Raw genomic sequence first — 13784 nt, 5'->3', positions numbered from 1 at the left:
CGTCATTCCGCTTCAGCCAAATCAGCTCCTGGTCCCAGAATTGCACCAGGTGCCCTGCTGCCTCAGGACCTTTGCACTTGCTGTTCCCTCTGCCTGCAGGGTTCTTTTCCTTGACTATTCTCCTGATGGCCCCTCGCCTCCATCATGCCTTTGCTGTTATGTCACCTCCTCAGCAAGGTCTTCCCCAAAACTGTAATGCTCCCTGATTCCCCCGCCCTTGCTTTACTTGTCTCCTCAATACTAATCAGCCTGATGTACATTATTATTTACTTTCTGGCTCCCCCACTTGATTATGGACTCTTTTTTAAAAATATATTTTATTGATTTTTTACAGAGAGGAAGGGAGAGGGATAGAGAGTTAGAAACACCGATGAGAGAGAAACACCTATCAGCTGCCTCCTACACACCTCCTACTGGGGATGTGCCCGCAACCAAGGTACATGCCCTTGACCGGAATCGAACCCGGGACCCTTCAGTCCGCAGGCCGACGCTCTATCCACTGAGCCAAACCGGTTTTGGCTATCGACTCTTTAGAGTGACACTCTTTTAACTTAAATAACTGGGTTTTAAAAGGACATCCTATCCCATCTGTAATGTGCTTGGGAGAGTTGCCATGTTTTGATTCCCACTAAAATAAATGAGAAGCACATCCTGCTGGGGGCCCCCTGCCCTGGGAACAGTCACCCTCTGAAACCCTGCCTGGCCTACAGTGCTGGCCTCCTGCTCCCGCCGCTCCCTCAGGGTCTCTGGGCACAAGTGTGGGACCCCGGGGTGGGGTGGTTTCTCTGGGGAGGCAGTGGGTCCCAGGGGCCGCAGCAGCTCTGGGCCTCTCGCTGAGCCCCGCAGAGGCCGAGGGGAGGGGGGCAGGCTGGCTTTGCCCACAGCCGCCCCCTGACACTGGGCTGGGGAGGCAGCCGGGCCACAAACCCCCTCCCGGCTGAAGCTGGTCTTTGCGCCTCCCTCACCTGCCTCCTCTGCTCCCTCCAGGACCTCTTTGGGAAGTCAGACCCGTTTCTCGAGTTTTATAAGCCCGGGGACGATGGCAAGTGGATGCTGGTCCACAGGACGGAGGTGGGTCTCCAGTCCGCCGCCCCCGAGAGGGCTGTGCCCAGGGAGCGTGACGGGCCGGAAGGATTGTCCTCCCTGCCACGGTGCCCACTTCCTCCTCAGAAGTGTGGCTGTGGGTCTCTCCTTCTTGCCACTCCCCGTCCCCACTGGGCTGACCTGACCCCAGCGCACTGCTGCCCCGGCCCAGGCCCACCCTGCCGCGCACGGTCCTGCAGGTGATCAAGTACACGCTGGACCCCGTGTGGAAGCCGCTCACCGTGCCATTGGTGTCCCTGTGTGACGGCGACATGGAGAAGCCCATCCAGGTGAGGGGGGCCCTGCTCCCCACTCTGCCTGCAGCCTTCCTGTCTCCCCGAGGCTCCGGGGTGCCCCGGCAAAGCTCTTCCTTTTTAAAATATTGTTATTGATTTCAGAGAGGAAGGGAGAGGGAGAGAGAAACATCAATGAGAGATCCTACTAGGGATCGAGCCCACAAGCCGGGCGTGTGCCCTGACCAGGAATCGAACCGTGACCTGGTTCATAGGTCGATGCTCAGCCACTCAGCCCCGCCGGCCCGGCAGCTCTTTCTTCCTCAGATGGAGAGAGAACCCATCTGGGGGGCGGGGAGGAGACCGGTGCTGGTCCGGGGTCTGCCCAGCCCCCGAGTGACGGGCAGTGCTGCCGGCTTGTGGGTCCTGTTCTCCCCGAGGGGTTTGGTCAGGGAACTGAGAGGCGCTGGAGGGCTCCTTTGGGGGCAGCTCTGGGGTGACCTCACTGGACCCCCCCAGGTCATGTGCTACGACTATGACAACGATGGGGGCCACGACTTCATCGGCGAGTTCCAGACCTCGGTGTCCCAGATGTGTAATGCTCGCGATGGCGTTCCGGTAAGAGGGGCATGTGTGTGTGTGACCTCAAGACCTCACAGGGGCCAGGGAGGGGAACAGGTTCTGGGATCAGGCAGCCCGGGGCTCACATTTTACTTCTTTGGCTGTATGACCTGGAATCAAACAACCAATCTCTCTGGGTTTCAGTCAAATGGGGATGGGGTCGAGTGGGAATTAAATGAAATGACACAGGTAAGTGCCTAGCACATAGCGAGCACTCAGGAGCTGCCCAGTCACTGACCCTGAGAATCCAGGCCTGGGTGCCGGTTCTCATGAGTGGGTGTGACCTGGCTGTGCTGTCCTGGGGTCGGGGGAGAGGCAGCTCTCCTGCCTGGGGAGCCACAGCTTGGTGTGAACCCGGGGCAGGACCCGTTTCTGGGTGTGGACACCCAGGGAGGCTTCCCGGAGGAGGCATGCTACCCCTGGTCGATGCTGTGGAGGGGATTCTGGGGTCCAGAGGAGGGTCAGTCCCCAGGCAGACCCTGAGGTGAGCTTCTCTCCCTCCTCCCAGCTGGAGTTCGAGTGCATCAACCCCAAGAAGCAGAGGAAAAAGAAGAACTATAAAAACTCGGGCATTATTATCCTGCGATCCTGCAAGGTGAGCCAGCGGGGAGTCGGGGAGGCACAGGGCAGGGCCGGTGAGCCTGCGTGCCAATCCGGTCCTGGCTCTCTGACTTGGGGAGCTGAACCTCTCTGGGCCTCGGTTTCCTCATCTGTAGAATGGGGATGTTGATGAGGTAAAGCATGGGAAGGGTTAGACTCCTATCACATCCCCGGGCGGAGGTCTTGGAGGACAGGAGATGACCTTCCAGAGCCCCTCCCACTTGGAGGGTAACTGCAGGGACCTGCTGCTTCCCATGCGGGCAGCTTGCCCATTGCATGCTTGGCATCTCGAGCCGTGACCTCCTAGGTCATAGGTCGACGATGTCTGACCACTGAGCCGCGCTGGCTGGGCGCCCTCGGTGAGGTTGACCCCTGTCATAGTTTTGTCATCAGGCCCTCCCCCCTCCACTTTTGTTTGTTTGTTTATTTTTTTGACTTAAATGCTTTATGTTGAGAGGAACCTTATACGTCTGCTAAACTGGAGGCCATTATCCTTTGCCAAAAGGGGCAAAGAGCACCAGTCAGCCAGCAGCGTTATTAGTGCAGAGGGAGGGCCTGGCCCTGCCTGTTCAGCGTGGAGCTTGGTAGGAGCTAAAGGGGGTTACGGACCAATGACATTACCCATAACTTTATGGACCACATAACAGCTGGAGATGTTCTCTGTCATCCCATTGGTAGGTGTAGCGGATGCGCTGGGTCCTGGGATCCCGCCTGCAATCATTGTGTGTGCGTGTGTGTGTGCATGTGCATGTGTGTGTGTGTGCATGCGTGTGTGCATGTGCATGTGTGTGTGTGTGCATGTGCGTGTGTGTGTCCCCGCTGGGAGCCCTTGCTCCGAGTGCTCTGTCCTAGAGATCTGGGTTTGGTTGTAGTCAGATCCAGTCCTGTCGTCTGCCTTTCGTGGTCTCCTTGACCCGCTAAGGTTTCAGGGTGCAGAGCAGCAGCTCCAAGGTCACCCGTGGCCAGCCCACGGGCAGGGCGGGACCCACTGACTCCCCGATTCCTTGCAGATAATCCGGGACTACTCCTTCCTGGACTACATCCTGGGAGGCTGCCAGCTCATGTTCACCGTAAGGCTCCCCCCACCCCAGTGAGGATCATGCAGGAGGGACTTTCCGGGGCCCAGGGGTGTGACTGCCCTGACTGGTGGGCCTGAGTCCGGGCTGAGCTGCGGGTCAGCGCGTGGCTGCCCAGCCCACAGCGGTTGCTGGCAACACCCCTTGGGAAGGAAAAAGCCCACTTCCCCCTCGCTGGCCACAGGCCTTCCTGCCTCACCTGCCCCTCCCTCCTCCTCGCTCCGCTCTTTCCACACGGATGCTCACTCTTCCCCCCACGTGCCAAACCCCGCTCTGCCTCAGGCCTTGCATTTGCTGTTCCTTCTTTCCTGGAACCTTCTGCCATCCTGCAGGCGGGGCATGAGGTCGCCCTGTGAGGGACCTTATCTTCCCCTGTTGCTCTTTGTCACTTTTATATTTTTTAAATGTATATTTTATTGATTCTTTATAGACAGGAAGGGAGAGGGATAGAGAGTTAGAAACATCGATGAGAGAGAAACATCGATCAGCTGCCTCCTGCACACCCCCCTACTGGGGATGTGCCCGCAACCCAGGTACATGCCCTTGACCGGAATCGAACCCGGGACCCTTTAGTCCGCAGGCTGACGCTCTAGCCACTGAGCCACACTGGTCAGGGCTCTTTGTCCCTTTTCTGGGCGCTCGCCACTCTGGGATTCCCTGGAGTGTTTCCTGCTCACCCCTGCCTGTCTCACCTCTAGACTTACTAGGTTTCTGCTCCGGCCTCAGCAGTGCCCAGGGCCCGGCACAGAGCAGGGCTCAGTGAATGCTGCTGGGAAGGACTCGCTCCTCTCCTGTGGCCTTCTGTCCCGGTTCCTCACCCCAGGGGAGCCTCGGGCCCGGGGGAGACCCTGCTGGCCCCATGCTCTGCCCATCGCCCCACCTCGCCTCACGGCCTCCATCACCACCTCTAGGTCCCTGAGGCCTGGAGGTCAGCTGCAGGGTTAATGGGGTCGGGGGTTGGCCCTGTGGACCTGTAATTCTCTGGTCACCGCTGCCCCCTCACCCAAGAGGCCAGGCAGTCCCACTCCTCCTGCATGCATGTGCCCACTCAGCAGATGGGCACTGATCACCTGTGTGCCAGGCTCTAGGCTGTGCCCCTGCAGGGTCCCTCGAAGACTAAGACATGCCTCCCTGGCCTCAGGGAGCCAACCCGCCCCACGGCACTGGGTCCTAAGGTGGCCGTCTCCCCGCTGGGTCCCTGTCCTAACCCTCCCCCGCCGGGCAGTGCCGCCCTCTGTGCTGCCCCTGCACGGTCTGGGCTGGGCTTCCCTCCAGGCTGAGAGCTGGGAGAGCCTGGGTCCCTGGCCACTGTCCGCCCTTGTCCCTGCGGGGCACCTGCCTGGTGCCCTGTGCCCAGCCTGGACCCAGTTGTGCTGGGCCATGCATCTTGCCTACAGTGAGCCTCCGGTCTGACTGGGGAGGTGGGCTCTGCCCGACCTGGCAGCCTCAGGCCCCAGGCCCCTGGTGGTCTGAGGGCTGAGGAGGAGCTGGCTTGGGGTGGGTAAGTGTCTGGGAGAACAGGCCTGCCTGGCTCTTTAGGGGGCAGGAGCCTCAGGACTAAAGGCCTGGAGATGGGAGCCGGTGAGCTCGGAGGCTGAGGGGGAAGGAATTTGGGCTCCAAGTGGGCTTTGTACCCCGTCTGGACAATAGACTCGATGCTCAGGCCACTGTGAGCCACAGCTGGCGTTGGGGCCCGAGGAGCGACTCGGGTGTCAGACTGCCTTTGGGGGAGGAGCGGGCTCCCCGTGCCCCATCAGCCTCTGTGTTCCCCGTGGGCGAGAAGGGGAGCTGGGGTCTCTGCTCACACTGGGGGTCTCCTCCCCCCTGCAGGTCGGGATAGACTTCACAGCCTCCAACGGCAATCCCTTCGACCCCTCCTCTCTGCACTACATCAACCCCCTGGGCACCAACGAGTACCTGTCGGCCATCTGGGCTGTGGGGCAGATCGTTCAGGACTACGACAGGTGAGGGGAGGGGCTCCGCGGCCCGCTCGGCCCCGCCTCGGGGAGTTCCCACCTGAGGGCGGAGATGGGGGGACGTCACCGGAGTCTCCACAGACCAGTTTACAAGTGAGGCAGGAGCTACGGGAGCCCGGGGTGTCGGGGAACCCCCGGAGAGAAGGGGCCATTGGAATCGGGCCTTGGAGGGTGAGGAGCCCACCGGGAGCAGATGGGGGAGCGGTGCTCCAGGGGCGCCCAGCGGGGAGGGGGAGTGGCCAGTGGGCAGTGGGCAGGGCGGGGGACGGGGTGAGGGAGGGCGGTGGAGGGATGAGGCTGAGCGCCAGCGCTCTCCGTCGGGGAGCACTTTCCCGCATGAAGGAGGCTGGGGGAGCAGTGCCTTCACCCCACCGTGCCTGGTCCGGCGGCCGCAGAGGCCCCGTGAGAGATCTAAAGCGGCGTGCGGGCCGTCGGTCAGACGCCCTGTGTCTGCCAGTGTGGATGGGTCAGCCACACCAGGCCCCAGAGGCAGGTCTGCGCTCGAGGGTCCTTTGCACAGAGCTTAGCCGGAGGGGTGAGCTGCGTCTGTGATGCCAGACGGGCCGCCTGGGAGGGCTCGGGATGGCCAGTGCGGTGGCTGCAGCCCTGGCCCGTTGTCTCACGGTGATTTTTTCTCCTCTCTCTCATCAGTGATAAGATGTTTCCCGCTCTAGGGTTCGGGGCCCAGTTACCCCCAGACTGGAAGGTGAGTGAAGCCGGACTCTTGGCCGAGATGGGATGAGTGTGTCTTCCCAAGATCTGCTTCGGAAAGTCTGGCCTCCGCCCCGCTGCCCCGCCTTTGAGTTGCCCCCAGACCCACGCTCCTTTCTCATCCTGAACCTCCCACGGAGCAGGACAGTGATGCTGTCTGCCCCCCGGTACCCAAGTCGGGGGGGCGGGGGGGAGATGAGGAGGATATCAGACTTAGCAAATAAAAACACAGGACACCCATTGAATGTCAGATTAACAAGGTGTTTTTTTTTAGTATAAGCATGTCCTAAATGTTGTCTGGGAAATGCTTATACTAAAATATCCATTGTTTATCTGAAATTCAAATTTCACGGGGCATCTGTATTCTGTCTGGCAGCCCTAAAGACAGGCAGGGTCGTGAGTGCGGAGATGGGACAGCATGGGCCAGAGGAGGGCCCCAACCCAGCCTGGGAGTATCAAGGAAGGCTGCCTGGAGGAGGCGTGGTCTGAGCCAAGAGGGGATTCTCAGAGTGACGGGGGGAGGGGCGGGCGTGGTGGAGAGGACAGCCTGGCACAGCCTGGGCGCAGAGGAGGCAGGGCGGCTGGAGGAACAGAGGGAAGGTGGGCGTGACGGACGGCCTGTGGCAGACGGGCGGATGGAGAGAGGAGGCTGGAGGGGTAGGGGCAAGCCCTGCAGGGCCTCAAACGCATATTGAAGAGCAGTGGGTCCACGTGGAGGGTTACAACCCAGGTGGCATTTTGAAGGCCCCCGCTGGCTGTGAGGGCACTGGCTGGGGTGCGGGTGGCAGGACGGAGGGATGGAGGGAAGGGACGATGTCCATTGTGCAGGGGCAGGAACGGGCTCCGGTGACCTGCCCAAGGTCACATTTACAACAGGGGCCTTGATCCAACCGGGCAGACGGACTCTGAGGTTGGTTCTCAGAAGCTGCGGCCTCTCCGATGAGAAGCCTGGGGTGCGCACGGGGCTCCTGCCCCGCCTCTGTCCCCGCCGTCGCCCGCCTGCCCGGGCTGCTTGTGCGCGTGCTCTTCCCGCCCTCCCCAGGGAGGATGGTTTTCACCTGGAACTTCAGAGTGGCTGTGGGACCTGCCGGCCACCCTGTGGCAGGGGGCAGGGTCCTGCAGGACCAAAACGGGGCCGTGGGGGGAGGGGGCAGGGAGGGCTGGTGCTGGCAGGCCCAGCGGGAGCCTGTTGCTAGGACACCAGCCAGCTCCCGGAGAACTGGCTCAGTGAGATGTTCTCTTGCGCAGAAGCCTCCTTGAAAATGTCACAGGGCGGCTCTGGGGAGACGGGGCTTGGCCAGGCTGGAGTGCCCGGCGGTGCCTGGAGGGCTGCCGGAACCAGGCAGGGAGAGGCCAGTTCTCCGTCCCATCTTCCCCGCCAGGCCTGACCCCTCCTGGCACCCCCTCCCTCATTCTCACTGGCCCTGCTCCTGCCACGTGAACCTTCTTTCCTTCCTTCCCACCCCAGGGCCTTTGCACGTGGCCTTCCCCAGCCTGTTGCTCCCTTTCACTCACTCCCCACAGCTTCTCAGGGAGAGATCAGCCCCTACCCCACCGCCAGGCCTCCTCTGACCGGGCCCCCCTCCCTGCGGGCACTGCCCTCAGAACTGTGGTCACTCTGTCTGTGGGCTCAATGCTGGGGGCGGGGCACTGGCTTCCTCCTCGCTGTGCGCCTCTCCGGCATGCGCTTGGGGGGGGGGGGCAGGGGGGGTTGTTGACAGTGAATTTGAGGCTCAGGGGCCCGAGTAGGCAGAGGTGTTGGTTCGGAGGTGGGAAGCTGGGAGGAGCCAGGAGGGCTGGCTCCCTGCCCCGGGCCTAGTTCCTCCCTGGCCTGGGCAGGGGCTGAGGGATGCAGGAGGCGTTCCCCGGAGGAGGTGGCATGAGGGCTTGGACCTTGGCAATGAGCCAGAATTACATGAAGGGAGAGATGGGGCAGAGGAGGGCTGGGGGCGGGAACACCGTGCGGGACTCTCCTCACTTTACAGATGGGGAACCGGAGGCTTACGGGGGGCAGCTCTGAGGTCGGAGCTCTGAGGTCGGCTCCCTCTACCATCTGAGCCTCTGCCAGGCCACAGGGAGCGGTGTCCTCAGTCACTCACTGAGCCGGCCCGGAGAGGGCCAGGGGCGGTGAACGGCCCCGGGGAGTCCAGGACAAAGGCCGTGGCCAGCCGGTCCCCCGGGGCCCTAATCGGCTTGGTGTGGCGCCCCCGCAGCTGGTTGTTACTGGCGTTTTTCGGGCCGCCGGTGTGGGAGGGGCGGTGCGCGGGCCGCGGACACCTGTCCCCCGGCCTGTTGCTGCCTCTGCCCTGGCTCACTCCCGTGACCCAGGCACCCCTCGGCCCTCTGGGAACCTCAGTGTTCCACCTGGGAACTGGAGCAGCTGCCCGAGGCAGCCTGAGAGGCCCGGGGTGGAGGCTGACCGCCCACAGCCCCACCCATTGACCCCAGGCCCGCCCTCCCCCAAAGAGGGACAGGAGTGGGGAAGGAAGAGGTTGGGAGGCCGAGAAAGGTAATATCAACCCACCCCTCTCGGGGGGACTTTCCCCCTTGGTCTCTAAAATCTGGTTTTGTAGGAAATCGTGGGCCCAAGGGAGACCTGTTTCCCTGGCAACCGTTTTCCTCTCTCAGCCCCCTCCAGGCAAGCCCCCCTCCAGATCGCTATAGAGGCTCATGAAGTTGCCACGGCAACGAGGACCTCGGGGTCCCTACACCTGGAGCCCAGACTGGGGACAGAGGAAGGGGGACCTGGGCAGGGCCAGGGCCCAAGAGGGACACCAGGGGACTGGCTCCAGGCCAGGCACTTAGGGCTGAAGGAGCAGAGAACAGAACCCCCATCCCCAGAGCAGGGAGGGGTCTCCTCAGGCCTCCTGCCCGCCCTGCCCTCTTGGCGCCGGAGGGCTCCCCAAGGGCTGGCGTCCAACCCCATCTCAAGGCGGGAGGGGCCTGCGTCTCTGGCCTGTTCCGCTGGTCACCGTGGCACCTGCCTTCCCCTCTCCGCCTCGGTGTGTGTGTGAAATGGGGGCACTGGACTTCAGCGCCTCCCCTGTAGTGTCAGGAGTAAGGCGTGTGTCGGGGAGGGTCCGTGCCCAGCCTGGAGCTCCGGGCCGGACTCCTCACCCTCCTAAGTAAGGCAGGAGCCTGCCGAGGGAGTGAGCGCCGGAGGCAGCCGGACCTTCAGTGAACGTGAGGCCACGGGCACATTCTAGTCCGTGCTGTGTCTGTTTCATCATCTAAAAATGGGGCAGTAACTGGCCTTTCCCCACTGGGCGGTGCGAGGAAGGAGTGAGGGGATGGCTGCGAAGCAGGAACACGGGGCGTGGCACGCGGTAGGGAAGGGGGCTGAGTGGGGCGTTGGAACCGCAGGAGGAGGGAGAGTGGGGGGACCGCCTTCTGAGCTCTGGCTCTCCTGAGCCCCAGGTTCTGCAGCCCCCGCCCCCCGCAGCCCTGATCCATGCGTGTTCCCCATTGTCAGGGTGCACTGGCGACCAGGAGAGCGCGGCCGCCTGTGATGCAGGGAACCTGGTTCTGGCCCAGCACACGCGGGAGCTGGTGGTGAAGGGGCGTTCCGAGTGCTCCTAGACCCACCGCCTCAGGGCACCTCTGTCCCCTCAGGCAGCCCCATCCTGAGGACGGGTGGGGTGAGGTGGAGGGGTCTCGGGGGGCCTCTGTGTGGCTCAGACCCAGCAGTGGAGGTTACGCAGATGTGGGGCATCAGTAGCCCTGACCTCGGGGAGGGGGGCAGTAAAGAGCCAGGTGCCCACAGAGGGGGGCTGGGCGCAGCAGGGGGCTGGCCTGGGACAGGGTTGGGGCCAGGAGGCCGCCAGCTGAGCGTCTTCTCTGCATTTCAGGTCTCCCATGAGTTTGCCATCAACTTCAACCCCACCAACCCCTTCTGCTCAGGTGAGCGCCCAGCCTCCCCACACCTGCCCTGGGTTTGCGCCGGGCCACCTTCCTGGGCGGAGGGAGGGCGGGGTACAGGCCTCCAGGCTTCCGTACCTTTCTCCTCTCCGCCCCCCTCCGGCTTTCTCAGAATGAGACAGATGGGGGCTGGAGTTGCAGGTTGGAGTCGGGCAGTCCTGGGTTCAAGATTAGCTGCTGCCCTTTCCTGGCTGGGTGACCTTGGAGAGATCACAGCACCTGAGCCTTTGGCTTCTCACCTGCCCTAGGGAGATGTGATGCCTGCTTAGCCCACATCACTGTGCTCAGGTGGGAGGGAACTCAGAAAAGCGCTGACAGGAAGCCCTGGGTAGACCAGGGGAGGGTAAGGCGGAGATCACACCCCTGCCGGCCCTGCCCCGCTCGCTCTGCCTTTCCCCTTTCCGGAGAGCCTTGGCCCCCTGGGGTGAAGGTTGCCTGGGGCCGGGGGAGGAAGGGGCGGGCAGTGGGCGGGCAGTCTGCTCAGCCCCGTCCCCCAAGGCCTTAGAGGGTGTCTGAGCCCCAGAATCTGTTAGGACCTCCGGGTGGGTATGGAAGGGTGGTCCCTGCCATCATGGGACTTTTCAGCCCATAAAATTCCTGGGGCTTTGGCCTGGGTGAGGCACCCACCTTCCTGGAGGAGCCCCAGAGCTGGCCTGGTTTGTACTTGGAAGGGAAATGTATCAAGTCCCCAACTTGGGGGCGATGCTGAGACTCAGAAGCCACAAGGTGGCAAGCAATGTGACCCTGCACTCCTGCTGGGTCTGTCTGGTTGGGAGCGGGTCTCCAGAGATATTTTGTCCAAGTTCCTGTTAGTCACCCTCATTTCTGGCCAGAGACCTTCTAGAGAGGACCACAGCGCAGGCGGATATTCTTGGGCTCAGAATGGTGGCTATTTACAGAGCACCTGCTGTGTGCAGGGGCGGGGAAGCAGCTCAGTCCCCCCAGCAAGCCACAGCGTGTCCCAAATGGACTTCCTGATGGCTCCCCGGGGCCCTGACATGCCATCGCAGGCTTTCCCAAGTCTGCCGGACCCCCTCCCGCCTACTGCCCAAAAGTAGATGATCGGTCTCACGAACGGGAAACGGGCTCAGAAAGATTAAACTTGCCGCAGGTCCCACAGCTAAGAAGTTGCAAAAGTAAGATCTGAACTCAGGTCTGTCTGACTCCACATTTGGGCTCTTTATACCGCCCGGCCCGGCCCGACCCTCCGGGAGCTTCCAGCGGGGGCATTGGGGTGAGCAATCGGGCTGAGAGAAGGCGCGGGCTGACCGAGACTCTTATCTCCGGGGCAGGCGTGGACGGCATCGCCCAGGCATACTCGGCTTGCCTGCCCCACATCCGCTTCTACGGTCCCACCAATTTCTCTCCCATCGTCAACCACGTGGCCCGGTTTGCGGCCCAGGCCACGCAGCAGCAGACGGCCACGGTGAGTGGGGGCCTGAGACAAGCCCCTCCCCAGCTCTGAGCCCGTTTCCTTTCTGAAATGGGAGAAAAGCTGCGGGGGCGCTGTGACATCTGGGGCAACCTGAATGGGGCCGTGTCTGGGACTGGCCTGGGAGTGGCTTTTCATAAAATTCCTGGGGCTGTGGGCTGGAATGGTTTGGATGCCTGCAGCCAGCCAGGCCATTGTCCTGCCCAGGCTATTATCCGCGGGAGCCAGCTCTCAGAGGAATGGAAAAAAGACCTGCATTCTTGTTGAAGGGGAAAAACCCAGAGGGGGAGCGGGAAGGAAGCCAGCAGCTCTCCAGGGCCCTTCACCTGCTGAGAGCTGGTAGGACTGAGGTGGAGGTGGGGTCCGGGAGACGTGGCCCCTCCCGGCTGGATGCTAGGTCTGCAGGGGGCCTGGGCCCTGGGGAGGGCCAGGAAGGTGCCTGGGCTGAGGAGAGAACGGGCCCATTCCCTGAGCAAGTCTGCATCCTGACCATTCCTAATCCTCCCAACACTCCAGCCACTTTATGGTGACCAGGCCCTCCCTCGGGAGCCAGCTCCCTCCTGTTGCCCACCCCAGCTCAGGCCGTCTCCATCCCTCTCTGGGCCGCAGGAGAGCGGCCAGGGCGTCTCTATTGGCTCCTCTTACACCAAGAATGGACACTCATCGGTCTTTACCTCCTGCCCGTCCTGGGTCCTGGCTCACCTTGCACAAAATAAGGGGGCGGTGGGCTGCCTGATGGTTCAGCCCTGTGAGAAATGGCTCACCTGTCTGAATTCAAATGACAGACTCGGAGACAGAAGTATGGCAAAAATGGCACTTTAATACCCTCTGGAGAGGGGCGTCCGTCTGTCCCATTGTACAGGCACACCTGGTGCAGTGAGCATAGCCTATTAACTTAGTCCCTCCCCCGGATCCTCATTGGCTGAGTGCTATGGGGTCACCGTTTCCTCACACGTCGCCCAGGTCTGGCCGTCTCCCATTGGACCATTTAAAAATAAAATTGGGCTGAGGCCTTTCTAGCTGCCTCCACCTCCCCTGTCTAGCTGAGGCAGACGCCCTGGGGGTTTCCATCATGATGCTGGCCCACATGCACTTCTTTGTTCCTCTCCCGCCTCCTACTTTCTGTTTGCCCTGGGAAATTCAGCAATTCCCTCAGAAGCCAACCATGCTGGAGATGGGTCACAGCGGTCCATTTCCTACAGTCCCAAGCTCTGGGAGGCCCCCAAACCCTGTTCTTACTCCAGCACCCCCACTTCATGGCTGTGGGACCCGCAGCAGGTTGCTTAAGCTCTCTGGACCTGTTGCCTCACCTGAACAGTGCAGGCGATGGAACAGCACTTGCCTAATGGCAGCGTGGTGAGCATTCAGCCAGGTGGGCGTGGGCACCGCTCAGCACAGTGCCCGCCGCAGTGAGTGCGCGGAGTGTGGGCAGCTGCGTCTTCTGGGCTGTCTCGGGCCAGCATTTGGTGACACCGCGCACATATCGGCCCGAGGCAAAAGAAAACCATCGGAGCGTTAACGGATGCTTTTATACAGCCGCCTTGCGGGGATACTTGGTGTGGCTTCACCCTCCCTGTTCCCAGACACACGCACACGCATGCACGCCCACGCAGAGGAAAGAGAGCAGGTGGTAGGAAGTGTCTCTCTAGGCAGAGCTGTACTCCATTCATTCACACAACACATCTTTTGTTTTTAAATATATTTTTATTGATTTCAGAGAGGGAGAGAGATAGAAACATCAATGATGAGAAAATCATTGATCAGATGCCTCCTGCACACCCCCCACTGGGGATCGAGCCCGCAACCTGGGGATGTGATGTGCTCTGACCGAAATTTGAACCATGACCTCCTGGCTCGTAGGTCGATGCTCAGCCACGCTGTCTGAGCCACACAGCCCATCTTTACCGAGAATATTTCTGTGTGGTGCTTGGCAGGCTGTGACACAGACATGGCCTCTGTCCTCCCAGAGCCTGCAGGCTAGCGGGGGGCCAGGCCAGAGAGCAGCAACTGAGACGCAAGGCAATTAAACCTGCGGTGACAGAAATAGTCATAAAGGTGGCACCTGACCCAGAGGGCGCAGGAAGGCTTCTTGGGAAGGTGATGTCCAGGCTGAGACTTCAGGATGCTTGAGTTA

At 61.6% G+C, this 13784-nt stretch overlaps 1 protein-coding gene across 1 annotated transcript in view; it reads left to right on the top strand.

The window, feature by feature from the left end:
* CPNE2 (copine 2) overlaps nucleotides 1-13784 on the top strand; it is a 39685-nt gene that overhangs the window by 21086 nt on the left and 4815 nt on the right. Inside the window, exons 6-14 of the mRNA XM_054710772.1 lie at nucleotides 988-1071; nucleotides 1284-1373; nucleotides 1836-1934; nucleotides 2446-2532; nucleotides 3548-3607; nucleotides 5444-5577; nucleotides 6241-6295; nucleotides 10149-10200; nucleotides 11511-11644. Of these exons, the coding sequence (XP_054566747.1) occupies nucleotides 988-1071; nucleotides 1284-1373; nucleotides 1836-1934; nucleotides 2446-2532; nucleotides 3548-3607; nucleotides 5444-5577; nucleotides 6241-6295; nucleotides 10149-10200; nucleotides 11511-11644 (795 nt within the window). The remainder of the gene's footprint in view (nucleotides 1-987; nucleotides 1072-1283; nucleotides 1374-1835; nucleotides 1935-2445; nucleotides 2533-3547; nucleotides 3608-5443; nucleotides 5578-6240; nucleotides 6296-10148; nucleotides 10201-11510; nucleotides 11645-13784) is intronic.

The sequence above is a fragment of the Eptesicus fuscus genome, chromosome 21 (assembly GCF_027574615.1).
Source record: "Eptesicus fuscus isolate TK198812 chromosome 21, DD_ASM_mEF_20220401, whole genome shotgun sequence".
Taxonomy (NCBI): Eukaryota; Metazoa; Chordata; class Mammalia; order Chiroptera; family Vespertilionidae; genus Eptesicus; species Eptesicus fuscus.
Note: the sequence above shows the minus strand (reverse complement) of the source record. Positions and strands in the feature narration are given on the sequence as shown.